Source organism: Saccostrea cucullata, unplaced genomic scaffold, assembly GCF_032062105.1.
Source record: "Saccostrea cucullata isolate Sc308-1 unplaced genomic scaffold, CSIRO_AGI_Scuc_v1 ctg146, whole genome shotgun sequence".
Taxonomy (NCBI): Eukaryota; Metazoa; Mollusca; class Bivalvia; order Ostreida; family Ostreidae; genus Saccostrea; species Saccostrea cuccullata.
In genome coordinates this window covers 357,742-377,500 of record NW_026919274.1, presented here as the reverse complement: position 1 = coordinate 377,500, position 19,759 = coordinate 357,742, and the positions used below count along the sequence as shown (strand labels likewise).

The 19,759-nt window shown below is 34.6% G+C and overlaps 1 protein-coding gene across 1 annotated transcript in view; it reads left to right on the top strand.

Moving 5' to 3' along the window:
- Positions 1-19,002, top strand: part of LOC134283867 (U6 snRNA-associated Sm-like protein LSm1) — a 27,117-nt gene extending 8,115 nt beyond the window's left edge. Inside the window, exon 4 of the mRNA XM_062766384.1 lies at positions 18,619-19,002. Coding sequence (XP_062622368.1) covers positions 18,619-18,789 — 171 coding nt within the window. The 3' untranslated portion in view covers positions 18,790-19,002. The remainder of the gene's footprint in view (positions 1-18,618) is intronic.
- Positions 19,003-19,759: the final 757 nt, after the last annotated feature.

The following is a 19,759-nucleotide window of genomic DNA, read 5'->3' as shown; positions in this document are numbered from 1 at the left end:
TATGTTCCTTGGACTTAGAAAAATTTCAATGATTTGCCGTTTCCGTTCATTTTCTTTGCACCCGTTGTACATACTGAAATGAAATTTGATATACAGATATATCACATGAGTATCTTATTCAAGTTCTGTTTTGGGTATGATCGCACCATTTTCGACAGAGTTATGCCCCTTGGACTTAGAAAAAATTCAATTATTTGCTGTTTCTGTTCATTTTCTTTGCAACCGTTGTACATACTGAAATGAAATTTGGTATACAGATATATCACATGAATATTTAGGTAGAGTTCTGTTTTGGGTACGATCGCTTCATTTTTGAAAGAGTTATGCCCCTTGGACTTAGAAAAATTTCAATGATTTGCCGTTTCCATTCATTTTCTTTGCAACTGTTGTACATACTGAAATGAAATTTGGTATAAGATATATCACATGAGTATCTTATTTAAGTTCTGTTTTGGGTACGATCGCACCATTTTTGACAGAGTTATGCCCCTTGGACTTAGAAAAATTTCAATAATTTGCCGTTTCCGTTCATTTTCTTTGCAACCGTTGTACATACTGAAATGAAATTTGGTATACAGATATATCATATGAATATCTAGGTCAAGTTCTGTATTGGGTACGATCGCACCATTTTCGACAGAGTTATGCCCCTTGGACTTAGAAAAATTTCAATAATTTGCCGTTTCCGTTCATTTTCTTTGCAACCGTTGTACATACTGAAATGAAATTTGGTATACAGATATATCACATGAGTATCTTATTCAAGTTCAGTTTTGGGTACGATCGCACCATTTTCGACAGAGTTATGCCCCTTGGACTTAGAAAAAATTCAATTATTTGCCGTTTCCGTTCATTTTCTTTGCAACCGTTGTACATACTGAAATGAAATTTGGTATACAGATATATCACATGAATATTTAGGTAGAGTTCTGTTTTGGGTACGATCGCTTCATTTTTGAAAGAGTTATGCCCCTTGGACTTAGAAAAATTTCAATGATTTGCCGTTTCCAGTCATTTTCTTTGCAACTGTTGTACATACTGAAATGAAATTTGGTATAAGATATATCACATGAGTATCTTATTTAAGTTCTGTTTGGGTACGATCGCACCATTTTTGACAGAGTTATGTCCCTTGGACTTAGAAAAATTCCAATTATTTGCAGTTTCTGTTCATTTTCTTTGCAACCGTTGTACATACTGAAATGAAATTTGGTATACAGATTTATCAGATGAATATCTAGGGTAAGTTGTGTTTTGGGTATGATCGCCCCATTTTTGACAGAGCTATTCCCCTTGGACTTGGAAAAATTCCAATTTGGGGGGAGGGGGGCATAAGTGTTTTACAAACATCTCTGACTTGTTTAAAATACGTGTTACTGTAGAAATAATTATACCCCCGCAAACGAAGTTTAGGGGGGTATATTGGAATCACCATGTCCGTCTGTCTGTCCGTCTGTCTGTAGACAAGATTTTGTCCGGACCATTTCTCAGAAACTGTTGGATGGATTTGTCTGAAAATTTATACACTTATTATTCACCATATGAAGGTGTGCACCTGGGATTTTCATCATGATTGGATGATTTTTCTGCATTTTACAGGCGTTTTTTCTTTTTTATTTTGTGATTTTGTTTGGCTCATAACTAGAAAACTATTAGACTTACAATCATCAAACTTGGACAATTTATGCATCTTGGGTAGACGGTGTGTCACGACCTATTTCAAAGTCACTGTGACCTTTAATTTAAGTGATTTAAAAAAAAAAAATAAGTCTTTAAAATTTTAAATTTCATAATCCTAAAAAATGTAAAAATATAGTTGTATCCTTATTAAAAAGTGCTAAATTAAGTAAAAACTTATTTTTTATCATATACTTTACAGCAAATTCTGTAACAAATGTTAATGATTTGAAAGGAATTCAGTTTGTCCCATGGGCATAATTATCAATCACTGGTCAAGGAGAAATTTTGATAGCAGAAATGTGCATATCAAATTAGAGAGAAATTAATGAGTTCTTTATCGGGAGTTAACTAACAAGAGCATCATGTAGTGCTATCTTAATTTTTCTCTTGGGAGTTGGGCAAAAAGAAATGGCCTTATAGTTGCTTGTGTTAATTAAGAGTTCTTGATGGCTGTAGTTCAGATAAAGATCTTTCAATTGGTGTAATGTAATTAAAACAAATTGATGTTTTAAGCCCGGTTTACACGCTCTGCTTTTGCAGCTGCTTTGAAGCAGAGCTGCAAAAGCAGAGCGTGTAAACAAGGGTTTTGCACTGCAGGCATGCAAGCAGACAGAATAGAACTTGCCCTATTTCAGTCTGCAAAGCAGACGTAACTGACCATTCTGATATGAAACTATATGGCTTTAAAGTGAGAGCAGGCAATGTAAGCAGCTGGTGTAAACTCTCTGTCTGCTTTGCAGAGTAAAATGCAGACCAAAAATGCAGCTGCAAAAGCAGAGTGTGTAAACCGGGCTTTAGTGTATGATTAAAACTGAATTAGTATTGTATAATATAATTAAAATTAATTATACATGTGTTCATTGAAAAAAAAAATTACATTTCAATTTTTATATATTTGCAACAAAGGAGATGGGTGAACTTAGCGTGCAAAAAACCCAAAAGCTTCAGGTATATCAAAATCATATTCAAATTGTGATTTTAGTATTTAGAGTAAAGTTCTAATCATTGATTTTTGTAAAATCATGATCAACAAAAAGTTTTGAGGAAAATTTTTCTTTAAAATTTATTCTTTTATTAAGAAAAATAATGTGGTATCCATTGGATTCGAACCCTGGCAATAAAAATTCTGAGTTGCATTCTCTATTGAGACAAGCACGCTAACCACTACGCTACACAAGTCCTGATGAAGTGTGGCATTTAAATCATGTTTGTGATATGACCATTGACTTAAGGGACTTCAAGTATTTCTCGAAAAGATACGAAAGTTATGTCATAAACTTATATTTTTTAGGTATAGTGGGTCATTGCTCCATAATTTTGGAAACCAAAATAAGTATGTTTTTATGCAAACTTTGAGGATTACCTTTCAAAAAAATGGATGGAAGACCCACTCATAACGAAAATTAGTGTTATAGTGTGAAAAAATGACTCGTTTTGTCCTCTTTCGTGTGTGTATAATATTTCATTGGCAAATAACTTCAATTTTCATGAGATTGTGCAAGTTGTAGAGATTTTACATAAAGTATACTTTAATGTTAAATGAAATATTAAGGAAAATTTTGATAAAATTGAGATTTAATTTTTCACCTTCATGTTTGTTGCACTATGGGCTTATCTCTCGTCATGTTCACCCATTTCCTTGCAGTCATGTCTCACTTAGAATTTTATAGTCTAAAGAATAATTGATTTTTGATTTTTTTTTTATTAGACTGTAGCATTTCCATTATTTCATAAAATATGCAGTAAACAATTTAAAGCTGCAGATGGATATTTGTTAAGCTCTAACACAGCCAGTTTAGAATTATATGATGTATTATTTAATTAATCCCTACACTGTAAGTCTCTTAGAGATGTATGTACAATATTTTAAGCATGATAAGAAATGGAAATTAGATCATTGAAATCTGTGTCAATCTGTTAATCAAGGTTACTTGATTTTCTTGCACCCTAACCAATTTATGATTATCGAACAATATTTGATGGGGGTATCATGCTGTGGCGGGGCACTTTATTAGACAATAGTGATCAACACCTCTTACTAGATCCATAAAATATTTCTGAATTGGCACCTACTCTGAAAAACCCAGCGGGGGTATTTGTCCCTATTGGACAGTTCTAGTTTTTTTTTGTGTATTCTTGTCTTGTAAAAGACTTGGATTAATTATTATACATTCATTAATGATTTGTCGTCTTTAACATTGCAACAAATTGTTGCCGTGCGTGAAGCATTCGTACACTGCCCTTTTTTGAATTTAATATTTTAGCATCATTCTACATACATGTAGGTACTTATTAATAAATATATTATTTTCCAGGGAAATTCCATGAATAAAGTAACAGCTGAATTATAATAATAGAAATATAAATATCATAGATAATTTTTGCAATAAAAAAATTATTTTCAAACACGATATGTAATTTATTTAATTAATAAACATGTAAATCCTTACCATCAAAAAGATAAGTTCTTTCACTTCGGAGTTCCGAATGACAATGAAGACTGAACGATAAGTGAATGGTGAACGCAAGGTAAACGGAACGAAGAGCGCAATGTGAACTGTGAATGCGAGTGCACGGTGAATGGTGAACGCAAAACTGTGAACGAAGAGCGAACGGTGAATGCACGCTGAACGAATGGTGTTCAACGAACGCTGAACGAACGGAAAAATGGGAAAGTAGAACGTTTCAGGGACTGTAGCATTTGAAAAGGGTATTCAGCATTGCAATGAAGAATTCATTGGTTTTACAAAGGATGTTTATGTCACTCTGGAGTTCTGTTGATTTTTTTGTACACTTTTATTAGGTCACCTGAGTAAACTCAGGTGACCTATTGCTATCCGTTTTCGTCCGTCGTCGTCCGTCGTTCGTCGTGTGTTAACATTTGAACATTTTCAGCTTCTTCTCTGCAACCACTGAACCAATTTCAACCAAATTTGGCACAAAGCATCTATGGGTGAAGGGGAACAAAAATTTTGAATTTCATGATCCCTGCCCCCCTGGGGCCTGAGGGGTGGGGCCAAAACCACTAAAATTAATGCAATCTTTAAAAATCTTCTTCTTTACTCCTGGACATCAAGCAGTCAAACTGTTTGCATGATTGTAATCAGCATTGAGTCCTTTACCAAAATTGTGAAATTCATGGCCCCAAGGTCAGGGGTTCTGGAGTTAGGGTGGGGCTCTGTTGATCATAGACAAAATTACATAAATTCTTTAGAAATCTTCTTCTATTCTTCTGTGTATGAAACAGACAAACTTTGTGCATGGTTATGATGATCAAGGATGCCCCTTCCAAAATTGTGAAATTTGTGGCCCTGGGGTGAGAGGTTCTGTCTGTTGGAGGGGGTGGGGCAGTTAATACTTGTCATTGTTGAAAATGCAATTAAGCATTGAAAATCTTTAAAAAAAAATTACCTATTAAACTTGCACTCAGAAATATGTGTGTAATATTGTTGTTTATAAAAAAAATTATGAAATTTATGCACTCGGGAGAAGAAAACTTTTTTTCAATCGATTTAAAATAAATCCGGAAAGGATCACTTCATTATAAATAGGGATCTGACCTATAGGACCGGGCTTGGTTTTATTCTCTACAAAAAGCTTGTCGATTTCCGTTCTGATTAATGACATTAGGCTGAATACATATAACAATTTGTTTTTCCTAAATCTTTATTTCAGTGAGTAGAGATAGCAGGAACCCTTTCATTGATTTTCTGAGTTTGTTATCTCCAAATGTAATAATTGATATTTTCTTTACTTCTCATTGTGCATAATGGTAACGTCTACTCTCTCTGAAATTTTATACTTTATGTCTAGGCTATTTATCCGTGGATATAATAAAACATGCCATTAATGTGTGCAAATTATACAGGCCTAAATGAAATCCAAGGAAATCAGTTACTGAAATATGTAGCCAAAGTCAATGTGATTAAATTCTAAGGAATATACTAATGAAATTCATCGCAGCTCAATGCTGCCAAGAATACCTGTATCGAGTAACACAAAGTGTGCTATTCGTGTCCTCGGAGAAAGTGTGCCTATATTGTTCCGCCTGACTGACAACTTTACATTTGATTGTTACGAGCTGATCTCTCCTATAGTGTTTCTTATATCAAGAATAGGCATGCAAAAAGGACAGATAATTGAAAGAAAATGCACAAGTCTATAAAAAATAAAAATAGTCTTTGAAAAGGCGAAAATTAAAAACTTTAAAAAGTGTGGTACCAGGTGGATTCGAACCCCCGACCTTAAAAAGAAAGTTTCCACGTCGTAAAACTCCATGCATATATCAACTGAGCTAGTCTGACTCTATTAATAAGAGGTATAAATTTGAAGCAGATTATCAAAATCAGGTTTCCTTATTTTTTGTAGGTTTTTTGTGAATTTCGACCCTAGGGCAGGGGTGCCCCTAAAAAATTCCTATCTTAAATTATTCTTTACATCCCAACCTATCAAAATATCACAGTTTTATTTAGGGGCAGGCCTGCCCTGAAGGACTTCTAGGCCAAAATACTTGCAAAAATTAACGCTTTAACGGACGGAATGGTGTTTTGGCCAACTTTGGAGGTAAATTGTAAAGTTGTAAATAATAAATATTAGGTATAAAATACAAATTTGAAAAATTTAGACATATATACGGTAGAAAACAACAAACGAAGATTCATTTTTAAATATCACTTTTTCCGGGAAATTGTTTTCTCCTATAGGTCAATTCTTTTGTCATAGCGAATACATCCTTTGGTTGATTACTATATTCACTTCGTGCATTAGAATATCTAATGGAGGCTCACGCATGCGTAGAACAATCCAGCATCTTCCGACAAGTCGAGAAGTCTAGTCTTGGGAACATTCAGCTTTCAAGTTGTCATAATACGATTTAATCTTTTTTTTAGGTCTTAGAGTTTGCATTACGAACGGTGGGTATGATTGTTGCAGTTTTTTTTAGTTTAAACAGCATGGAATATATAACGTGCTATTGCGAATATCTTTTTGGATTTTAGCTTGGTTTAAAGGAGACATCATGCATCACATGAACGATAATGAAGGAAAGTTGGTTCGAGCAATATATAAATGTGCAAATAAACTATCTTACTGTGTATTTATATTTTGTTTTTGTATAATTATGTCGAAAATGTATAAAGAAGTTGCAATGTTATGAAATATTTAGTTCGAATTTTCTCTAGAGAAAACAATGGCGTTGATTAGTTTATAGGCACAATGATAGGCAGGTCTGGTTCAATGACTAGATTTAGATACGTACCTGGTAGCTTGTATTACAGTATTAAGCATTTTTATCCAGAAACAACAGGAGAATGTACTTTGATTCAGTGATAATTTTTAACTTTGAACTCATCTGAAAACAATTCATGAAAAAAATGATACTTGGTGATGTTTCTTTTTCTGTGCATAAATAAATATTAGTAGACATTTACTTGTGAATTTTTGCCTTTTTAAGATAAAAAGCGAAATTGTAAAAAGTTGCTTTAAATAGCTAAATAAATCTACCTGGGGAATAAATCTACCTGGGGTAGGTAAATATCAGTTAGAATAATCTAACTGTGTCTCGGTACAGGCCCTCACCACAGTTAGAATACGTCCCATATACTTGCAATGTAGCAAATCGGAGCGGATCCGCTCCGAAACGATTTTGAAGAATATAAAATGATTTGCACTGGAAATAACTACCAAAATAATCAAAACAAACCTTTTTGAGATTGTTTATGCCTTTTATCCCCAAAAATAATCCATATAAATGCGAAAATCCAATAATTTTCTCAACGGTTTTCTCTCCATTCAAATTACCTGCCATGTTTACATTCGGAACTCTCCAGATTGTTCCTAGTAAATGCACTATGCGAGTTATCGCATGTGTTTCTTTCTGCTACATTACAAATACACGGAACAAATTCTATCATTAAACCGGGTCCGTAGGACAATATCATTTTAATGATAGAACATTCTATCTAGGTAAATATAGGATCTCCCATGGTTTGTAGAACTGATTTTATCCAACGAGTTGTGTGATTTTTATCCCCTTTATGTAGGACTGATATATTTTTTACTTCATCACGCTAACGCAAAAACCATTGTGACATCATAACTGCACTTGAGTGTGGGATATGAAAACGATATCCCATGAGCTATATCCATGGGATAAAGGGGTAAACATGGGATAAATAAAGCTACCCTAGGTAATTTTAGATACATATTAGGTAGATTAAAAATTCATTGGCCCCAGACCAGCCGGCCATCAACATGACCACTCAATCCAGATAACTTAAATTTTCAATGTTTTTCATTTTAAAGATGAGTTGCACATATATGAAAAGATTTACCTACTACAGTGAAGTCGCCAATTCCGGGTCACATCAAGGTGTTTTATTGATATTTTGTAACGTCAGATTTATATTTTATGCAATGTATGCATTGAAGTACAAATAGTGAGTCATCCAAAAGTATGGATCACATGAACCGCAATTGGAGAAACTACTACAGTTTGATTTATTAATCAGCATGATCGGTGTAATTTTATTTTAGCAGCGATCATTATGATTGATTTCTGAATTTAGAGCTAAATGTGTGTGATATACTTTCGTGCTATTATTGTTTATCTAGAACTCTTATGTCAGCTTTGCTGTACCGAGCAAAAACGAAAGTAGCCTGTCGACAAAGCAGAAACATCGCCGACTTCAATGTGCGCGTTTCATAATTTTGTTGGTGGAATGCTCTCTTTAAGTTGATTTTTAAACTTTTGTAATTAATTACAGACAGAAAGGCAATTCTACATGACCAATGTATTTATTAAGTTTTTACGCTTTAATTTTAACAATATGGCATTAAATGCACATGAGTGTCCCAGAATAGGAGACAACCCGGAATTTGCGACTCCACTGTACTTGGATTCTGATATTGTGTTTAATTATGAGAAAAATACCAGCTGTTGACAGTCATTATTGCAAAATATTGCATATAGAGAACACCATTGTCCAGATAACTTCTACAATTTTTTAAGTAGTATATATTATGCAAATCAATTGTACATATATCAGAGATTTGCATGGTACTTGCCAATTGGATTTGGAATTTTGATCATTTATGGGAAAAATACTATTTATTGAACTTTTTCATGTATATGCAAATAGGATACATTGATTTGCTGGAATGTGACATCCAATATTTAAGGTGGTGTTATCAAACTTCATATGTTGATACATACTGATGAGAGCTATTCAACTGTATCAACATTTTTATAGCGTCGAGCGAAGCTCAAGCGTGATCTAGTGATCGGTAAGATTTACGCTATCGAATGTGTCAGTGGATGCATATGCATCCGCAATAGAAAATAGCAACAGCTGTAAACCAATTTCTTTGAAAACGCTCAAAGTGAATAATAGCTTGAATATAAGATTACGTCAAATTGTATCCAATTAATTCTACTACAAAACAACAATGTTGTGTTTAATTTTTACGCAAGAAAAACGTTATGGTTGTTGTGGATGAATTTCTACAGTTAGGGTGCGTCGAATGACATGAATGACATTTGGGGACCGATTACAGTAATACAAACAACTAAATATCTTCGATTGACTGAAAAGAAATTATAAAATAGTTTGCTATTGAGCGTGAACATTTCTGACGATGTCTGGTCAATTCGAACCCTGCTTCATTCGGACCAGGACAAAAGGCCCTCCACTGTATTTGTATTAAATATTTAATATTATTGTTACCAGAGTCACCTACTTGACCTATCTTCATATCTTTTGAAATTGTTTTTCTTGTTCGACATCTTTGAAGCCATTCGGGCTTTTGATTTTTACCTAGACCTCTACTTTGACCTTGACCTCATTTTCTTAAATTATTGTTTAGTTCAATTTTAAAGAAATCATTCAAGTTATTTTTATTAAACTTTATATGTTGATACATACTGATTAGAGTTAATCAACTGCACCAACATTTTTAGCTCACCTGAGCCGAAGGCTCAAGTGAGCTTTTCTGATCACATTTTGTCCGTCGTCCGTCCGTCTGTCCGTCCGTCTGTCCGTCTGTCTGTCTGTCTGTCTGTAAACTTTTCACATTTTCGACTTCTTCTCAAGAACCACTGGGCCAATTTTGACGAAACTTGGTACAAAGCATCCTTGGGTGAAGGGGAATTTAAATTGTTAAAATGAAGGGACATATCCCCTCGCAAGGGGAGATAATCAAGAAAAGACAAAAATAGGGTTGGGTCATTAAAAAATCTTCTTCTCAAGAACCACTGGGCCAGTAAAGCTGAAACTTATGTGGAAGCATCCTGGGGTAGTGTAGATTCTAAATTGTTCAAATCATGACCCCCGGGGGAAGGGCGGGGCCACAATGGGGAATCAAAGTTTTATATAGAAATATATAGGAAAAATCTTTGAAAATCTTCTTCTCAAGAACCACTGGGCCAGAAAAGCTGAAACTTATGTGGAAGCACCCTGGGGTAGTGTAGATACTTAATTGTTCAAATCATGACCCCCGGGGGAAGGGCGGGGCCACAATGGGGTATCAAAGTTTTACATAGAAATATATAGGAGAAATCTTTGAAAATCTTCTTCTCAAGAACCACTGGGCTAGAAAAGCTGAAACTTATGTTGAAGCATTCTGGGGTAGTGTAGATTCTAAATTGTACAAATCATGACCCCCAGGGGAAGGGTGGGGCCACAATGGGGAATCAAAGTTTTACATAGAAATATATAGGGAAAATCTTTGAAAATCTTTTTCTCAAGAACCACTGGGCCAGAAAAGCTGAAACGTATGTGGAAGCATCCTGGTATAATGTAGATTCTAAATTGTTCACATCATGACCCCCGGGAGAAGGGCGGGGCCACAATGGGGAATCAAAGTTTTACATAGAAATATATGTTGGAAAAATCTTTGAAAATCTTCTTCTCAAGAACCACTGGGCCAGTAAAGCTGAAACGTATGTTGAAGCACCCTGGGGTAGTGTTAATTCTAAATTGTACAAATCATGACCCCCGGGGGAAGGGCGGGGCCACAATGGGGTATCAAAGTTTTACATAGAAATATATAGGAAAAATTTTTGAACATCTTCTCAAGAACCACTGGGCCAGAAAAGCTAAAACTTATGTGGAAGCATCCTGGTATAATGTAGATTCTAAATTGTTCAAATCATGACCCCCGGGCGAAGGGCGGGGCCACAGTGGGGAATCAAAGTTTATATAGAAACATATAGGAAAAATCTTTGAAAATCTTCTTCTCAAGAACCACTGGGCCAGAAAAGCTGAAACTTATGTGGAAGCATCTTGGTATAATGTAGATTCTAAATTGTTCACATCATGACCCCCGGGAGAAGGGCGGGGCCACAATGGGGAATCAAAGTTTTACATAGAAATATATATTGGAAAAATCGTTGAAAATCTTCTTCTCAAGAACCACTGGGCCAGAAAAGCTGAAACTTATGTGGAAGCATCCTGGTATAATGTAGATTCTAAATTGTTAAAATAATGACCCCTGGGGGAAGGGTGGGGCTACAATGGGGAATCAAAGTTTTTTATAGAAATATATAGGAAAAATCTTTGAAAATGTTCTTCTCAAGAACCACTGGGCCAGTAAAGCTGAAACTTATGTGGAAGCACCCTGGGGTAGTGTAGATTCTAAATTGTTCAAATCATGACCCCCGGGAAAAGGGCGGGGCCACAATGGGGTATCAAAGTTTAACATAGAAATATATAGGAAAAATTTTTGAAAATCTTCTTCTTAAGAACCACTGGGCCAGAAAAGCTGAAACTTATGTGGAAGCATCCTGGTATAATGTAGATTCTAAATTGTTAAAATAATGACCCCCGGGCGAAGGGCGGGGCCACAATTTGGAATCAAAGTTTTATATGGAAATATATAGGAAAAATCTTTGAAAATCTTCTTCTTAAGAACCACTGGGCCAAAAAAAGTGAAGCTTATATATAAAGAAGCATTCTAGGGTAGTGTAAATTCTAAATTATAGGAATCATGATTCCCGGGGGAAGGGCGGTGCCATTATAGGGAAGTTTTACACAGAAATATATAGGAAAAATCTTTGAAAATCTTCTTCTCAGGAACCACTGGGCCAAAAAAGCTGAAACATATGTGCCCATGGAAGGATCATGGGTTAGTGTAGATTTCAAAATGTCTAAATTATGATCAGTGGGGTAGGGTGGGGATGCATTATGTATAACAAGGGGGAAATCTGGTAAAGAACAGAATGGTCAAAGCTTCTCAGGTGAGCGGTGTGGCCCATGGGCCTCTTGTATATATTATATACTTGTATCTTGTAATATTACAGTATTTATTTATTTTGCATAAAAAATTATTCCAAATTATTACTTTAACTTTCCTTTAGATACTTTTTATAAATAAGCTTATTTTACCAGCTTGCTTCTGGTATAAAAAAAGATGTCAATTGTGAGTATGCATGGTCATAATAGTTCATATTTAAATGCAACCTTACCCCCCCCCCCCCTCCAACATAGTTAATTTTAGCATTTAACATCTATGGGTAAAGGGAAACCAAAATTGAAAAAAATACCTATCCTATCGGGGCCTGATGAGGGATAGGGCTGAAACCATCAAAATTAATGCAATCTTGAAAAAAAAAATTCTCCTGGACTTAAAGCAGTCAAATATTAGCATGATCGTAATGAGCATTGAGCTCTCTACCAAGTCATGGCCTCAGAGTCAGGGATTCCAGAGTTAGGGCAGGGCTCTATTTATCAAATAGTAAAATTATATTTAGAAAAGTCTTCTCCTTTCTTCTTTATTTAGTAGACAAACCATAAGTACGTAGTTATGAAGATCAAGGGTGCATGTTCCAAAACTGAATTTCACAGTCCCTGCTTTAAACCCCTGTCAAACTGGAACTGTGTCCTCACAGCGATTGCATGGCATCCATAAAACGTGCATATGCTGAGGTTAAAACATTAGAGTAACCTACAGCACTGCCACAATGTGGCGAGATCTCCACGGAACATGGTAGGGTCGTATAGGGTTTCCTAGAATGCCAGGAGTACCCAAAGTGGCGCCATGTGTGCTTCATATTTGATCAGCAATAATTCTGATGTATTTGTTACACTCCTGACCAAGGGCATGGGAGTCTTTAAGTAGAATTGTAAAGTGTAAATTACGCCAGAATTTGTTCTTTTGTTTCAGTGGAGTTTACATGGGAACGGAATTACTTAAATTTTTTAACAACCCGTCAGTGTGTTTATTTTTACATACATAATAAGGTCAAAGAAAAGGTAAAAACACACCTGAATTGATAAAATTGAAAAAAGAAGGGTCTCTTTAATAAAACACCCAATTCTAATAGTCATTTTTAATTCAAGATTATTTTAAGCTCACCTGAGCCGAAGGCTCAAGTGAGCTTTTCTGATCACATTTTGTCCGTCGTCCATCCGTCTGTCTGTCCATCCGTCCGTCTGTAAACTTTTCACATTTTCGACTTCTTCTCAAGAACCACTGAGCCAATTTTGACCAAACTTGGTACAAAGCATCCTTGGGTGACAGGGAATTCAAATTGTTAAAATAAAGGGCCAAGTTTCCTCATAAGGGGAGATAATCAAGAAAAGACAAAAATAGGGTGTGGTCTTTAAAAAATCTTCTTCTCAAGAACCACTGGGCCAGAAAAGCTGAAACTTATATGGAAGCATCCTAGGGTAGTGTAGATTCTAAATTGTTCAAATCATGACCCCCGGGGGAAGGGCGGGGCCACAATGGGGAATCAAAGTTTCACATAGAATTATATAGGAAAAATCTTTAAAAATCTTCTTCTCAAGAACCACTGGGCCAGAAAAGTCGAAATGTATGTGGAAGCATCATGAGGTAATGTAGATTCTAAATTGTTCAAATCATGACCCCCGGGGGTTGGGCGGGGCCACAATGGGGAATCAAAGTTTTACATAGAATAATATAAGAAAAATCTTTAAAAATCTTCTTTTCACGAACTACTGGGCCAGAAAACCTGAAACTTATGTGGTAGCATCCTGGGGTAGTGTAGATTTCAAGTTGTCTAAATTATGATCAGAGGGGTAAGATAGGGTCACAATATGTATTACAAGGGGGAAATCGGATAAAGAACAGAATGGTCAAAGCTTCTCAGGTGAGCGATGTGGCCCATGGGCCTCTTGTCAGTTTTATTTTGTGGTTTTCTGCAGACAGTTTCTCAGAAACTATTGCAAGGATTTATTTGAAAATTTGTACACTTATTATTCACCATATGAAGGTGTGCACCTGGAATTTTCAACTTTATTTGTTCATTTTTCTGCATTTTACAGGTTTTATTTTTTATTTTAATTGCCTTGTTCATTTTGGGCTCATGTTAACAGTTTAAGGTTTGAGACATAGAATCTAGAATATCTGTACAAAAAAGTTAACTACAGCTTAAAACTACTCATTAAAACTAAAAAAAAAAGAAACATCATCAAGTGTTAAAAACAGTTTTTACATTACAGGACATGCTGATTCCAATAAAACACAAACATAATTTAACATACACATACGCACATATATTTCATGTGGGACATGATGATATGAAATTGGTCACTTGATATTTAAAAAAAAAATTAATAAAAAAATATATCAATTTAACTAATTAATCTCAGAAACTTAATCTATACCAAATTGATTTTAGAAATAGGAGGCTGGCCATCAAATGAAAAATGATATCTAAACTGACCAGCACTTCTGTCCAATTCCAAAGGATTCAGATAAGAGCTGCTTGATCAGAGATATGCTCTAACAGAAATGATTGAGACAGCTAGCTTCCCTACATAAAACTCTTTAATTAATCTTGATGCATGTCCACTAATTACTATCAAGGGATGAATGGATCTTAACTTTCTCCTTTGTAGTGCAATCAAAATGCATAATTGCATGTTTCATTCTGAACTTAAATCTGAAAACAAAGATTTTGTATAACTTTGTTACAAAGATTTATACTGAAAATTTTTAGTGTAATCTTGATGCATCAGTTTGAATAAGGTTCCTGCATGATTATTAGATTTGTAAGGACTACGTACAAATTTTTTTTTTTAAATACTTGATTCATTTGGATTTGATATCAGACTAAAAGTTTCAATCTGAAATTTATATGGAGAATGGACAGAAGTGCTAGTCAGTTTAGATATCATTTGTCATTTGATGGCCAGTCTCATATTTCTAAAATTAATTTGGTATAGATTAAGTTTCTGAGATTAATTAGTTAAATTGATGTATTTTTAAATTAATTTTTTTTTAAAATATCAAGTGACCAATCTCATATCATCATGTCCCACATTAAAGATATGTGCGTATGTGTATGTTTGTGTTTTTATTAAAAGAAAATACATGTAGTGAACACCTCTTCATAGATCCATAAATATTTGTGAAATTGCACCTACTCTGAAAAACCCGCGGGGGTATTTGTCCCTAATGGACAGTTCTAGTTTTTTTTTGTGAATTTCGACCCTAGGGCAGGGGTGCCCCTAAAAAAATCCTATCTTAAATTAATCCTTACATCCCAACGTATCAAAATATCACAATTTTATTTAGGGGCAGGCCTGCACTGAAGGACTTCTAGGCTAAAATTCATGCAAAAATCAACGTTTTAACGGACAAAGTGGTGTTTCGGCCAACTTAAGAGGTTTATTGTAAAGTTGTAAATAATTATTTTTATGCCCCCCTTCGAAGAAGGGAGGGCATATTGCTTTGCTGCTGTCTGTCGGTCGGTAGGTATGTCAGTCTGTCAGTCCATTTAGTTTCCGTTCATTTTCTTCACAACCATTGCACATACTGAAATGAAATTTGGTATACAGGTATATCACATAAATTCTAGGTCAACTTCTATTTTGGTGTGATTGCACTATTTTTGACAGAGTTATCCCCCTTGGACTTAAAAAAATTCCAATTATTTGCAGTTTCCGTTTATTTTCTTCAGAGAGGTTGCACATACGGAAATGAAATTTAATATACAAATTTTTCAGATGAATATGTAGGTCAAGTTCTGTTTGGGTACAATTGCACCATTTTTGACAGAGTCATGCCCCTTGGACTTGGAAAAATTCCAATTATTTACGGTTTCCGTTCATTTTCTTTGCAGAGGTTGCACATACATATACTGAAATGAAATTTAGTATACAGATTAATCAGACAAATATCTAGGTCAACTTCTGTTTTGGGTACGATCGCACCATTTCTGACAGAGTTAAACCCCTTTGGACTTTTTATTTGCAGTTTCCATTCATTTTCTTCAGAGAGGTTGCACATACTGAAATGAAATTTAATATACAAATTTTTCAGATGAATATGTATGTCAAGTTCTGTTTGGGTACAATCGCACCATTTTTGACAGAGTTATGCCCCTTGGACTTAGAAAAATTCCAATTATTTACAGTTTCCATTCATTTTCTTTGCAGAGGTTGCACATACTGAAATGAAATTTAGTATACAGATTAATCAGACAAATATCTAGGTCAACTTCTGTTTTAGGTACGATCGCACCATTTCTGACAGAGTTAAACCCCTTTGGACTTTTTATTTGCAGTTTCCATTCATTTTCTTCAGAGAGGTTGCACATACTGAAATGAAATTTAATATACAAATTTTTCAGATGAATATTTATGTCAAGTTCTGTTTGGGTACAATCGCACCATTTTTGACAGAGTTATGTCCCTTGTACTTAGAAAAATTCCAATTATTTACAGTTTCCATTCATTTTCTTTGCAGAGGTTGCACATACTGAAATGAAATTTAGTATACAGATTAATCAGACAAATATCTACATGTAGGTCAGCTTCTGTTTTGGGTACGATCGCGCCATTTCTGACAGAGTTATGCCCCTTTGAACTTTAAAAAATTCCAATTATTTGCAGTTTCCATTCATTTTCTTAAGAGAGGTTGCACATACTGAAATGAAATTTGATATACAGATTGATGAGATAAATATCCAGTATAAGTTTTGTTTTGGGTACGCTTGCACCATTTTTGACGGAGTTATGCCCCCTTGGACTTGGAAAAATTCTATTTTGATGGGAGGGGGGCATAAGTGTTTTACAAACATCTCTTGTTATGTATAAAATACAAAGAATGGGTGGACTTAATGCCCTATTTTGGATCTTTTTGCGACTACTCTACCAAGCTGTAAATGAATTGAATGAAAAATATATTACATCCAATAGAAAGAGCTGCATATACATGGTTATATTAGGTAATATGTTTGTACAAAAGCAACGTCCCTTTGCCACGAATCAAAATTGAAGCAAAGATACATTAGTGTCGTGTTCCGGAATTTGACATGTACCTGGAGTGGGTTTTAGGTCTCGTAATCAATATTAATAGGAGGCGGGACTATCGATCGGCATCATTGTTGACACCTTTCTATCCCCTCTCTCTCTCTCTCCAAAAATTTGAATACGTGTTTGGCATATTACAGCGTTGTCAATATGATTTTTTTAAAAAAGAAAATGTGAAAACACGCAAAATTTAAAAAAAAAACACATTTGATTTGCTAATTTCTGAAAATGGCTGCACCAAACACACTAAAAAACTGATTAAGATCAAGGTCAGGTTAAAGAATACAGTGTTTATTGTTTTCACAAGTACACTCGCAGGTGGACATCAAGTGATGAATTTATAATATTCAACAGGTCAATCGAAGTGGTTAACACAGTCATAACAATAGAGGGAGAAGCTTGTTTTGATTTTTGTTAATTTAAGTATGAGCGCACATTTGTTGGCCCTTCTCTTTTTAATATGACATTAATTTGTTCAATATACAACTACAGTTTTCTTAAGAACAGCAGACAAACATATGCGCTATGTATTCAGATGATGAAAAACGCGTGACCCTGATTATCTATTGATATTCAAAAAAACTTCAGGTACCATGCCTTCGATATTTATTTAGTTTACCTCGAAAAGAGCATTTTAAAGTCACATCTGTACCATGAATACATGGTTAAGATATCGGGGTTTTATATGATTTTAAAAAAATAAACATTTTATGAAAGTTTAATTAACGGCATTTTTCTGGCCAGTTAAGTCCACCCATTCTTTGAAAAATTTAGACATATATACAGTAGAAAACAACAAATAAATATTAATTTTAAGATGTCACTTTTTCCAGGAAATTGTTCTCTCCTATAGGTCAGTTCTTTTGTCATTGTGAATACATCCTTTCCCTGTGATTCCACTGAAATTGTAATAATTTAACAATACCTCAATAACTCCATGTGGGCACAGCTCGGTGTGAAAAGGCCTTTTGGTGTTAGTGTGGGGTTTTATTGATCATATAGTGAAAATTAATGCATTTATTTATTTGTTTGACAGTATTCTCCTCTGTTCCAGAATACTTAAGCAAACAAACAAATTGCATGCTTATGATTAGCAAGATTGCCTTTTCCCAAATTGGGTCAGGAGCTAGGGTGTTAGGTCAAGGCTTATGTTGATTATTCAGTGAAAGTGCAATAATTAATTGAAAAAGTTGTCTGATCTCGAAGGCAAACAGAGTACTCTTCATATGTACAACATCACTCGTTGGACAATATGGTTTCAGAATTTGGAGGCCATTGTTGATCAAGTATCCTTTTCTACAAAAATCTGATTCCCTCAACTCCAATTACAATTTTTGCATTAACCAATTAATCTTTTGGAATTTAGAAGAAAGATTTTGTAGATTTTTAAGGTCAAATGGGAAAAGTTGAAGGACATTCAATTTTTCTTCAGGTTTGCCACCCTCTCCTTTTGTCCTTATGTAGGGGAAAATCATTGTGTATGTTGCAAATCATGCCACTTCATTTTACACATGGACAAACTAATAAACACACACACTCAAGTGCATTACTATATCCCCCTCCAACTATGTATACATTACGAGGGGATATTACATGGAGCTTGTTGTAAAGTTAATTGATGATACATTTAAATTTAATTTATTATTTATTAATTCTTAAGGACCTGGAAAATGAAAAAAACCCTCAGCTAGAGGAAGTGCCAATAGATGACATTCTGGAAATGCAGCGTGAAGAACAAATACAGAAACAACAGGAAGAGGAACGCAAGAAGAAGTCTATGTTAGAACGTGGACTGCAGCCTCATTCTGAACTTCATGATGACCTTTTTTAAAGTTCATGTACAATTAATTTTAATAGTCGTAAACTAATGAGAGATTCTTTTAGGTATAAGAGCTATGGATGACATTTTTCTACCAGCTCAAAATGTCAGATTCAAAAACTTTATATATATACTGCAATAAATATTCTGTTTTGCTACTTTCATATGTTTATCATTTCATGTTTCTTTTTGTGAAGTGTTTAAAATCATGAACATGTCATATCATTATTTAGTTGTTATTTTTTGTGAAAATGTTGCTGTAACAAGGTGTAAATTCAAAGGAGAATGTTGCTAGCACAGTGTGGCTTTGAAAAAAAACAGTTTTGGTTAACATGATAATGGATAGGTATTTATTCAGCACAATTTGAAGTGAATATACTTATCCATGCCTCACCAAACACAATGTGGTGGACAGTTGCTCAAACAATAGAAATACATCTTTTGCATAAAAGTGTTCAAACGCAGCAATGTATTATTATCCCTGCTCTGGATTGCTTTTAAAAACACCCCCAGTAAAAATAAAAATATACCTGTGTCTTTATTAAATGAAAAGCAAATTTGTGGAAAATAAAGCTACCTGAGCTATGTAAATAAAGCTATGGTTGGTCATTCAACCTATGTAGCTATATGTACTGTTTGTACTGTACCTTAAGATGTAACACGTGTGAAATATTAGAGCCTAAGAACCAACTGTTCAAAAGTTATGGCAATGGTTATTTTTATTCAAATGTAAGTCAAAGTCATGGTCAAAATTATTGGTTTCCCAAGGAAAGTCTTTTCTTAAGTAATACATCTGTGGAATATGAAAACCCTAGTACAAGATGTTCGAAAGTTAAGGCCAAGATTAAAAATTTTAGGTTACCTGCTTTTCACGTTTTCGACTTCTGCAGAATCACTGGGCCAAATTTCAATCAAACTTGCCACAAGATATCCTTTGGTAAAGATCATTAAAATTTGTTCAAATTATGGGTCGTGCCTTCTT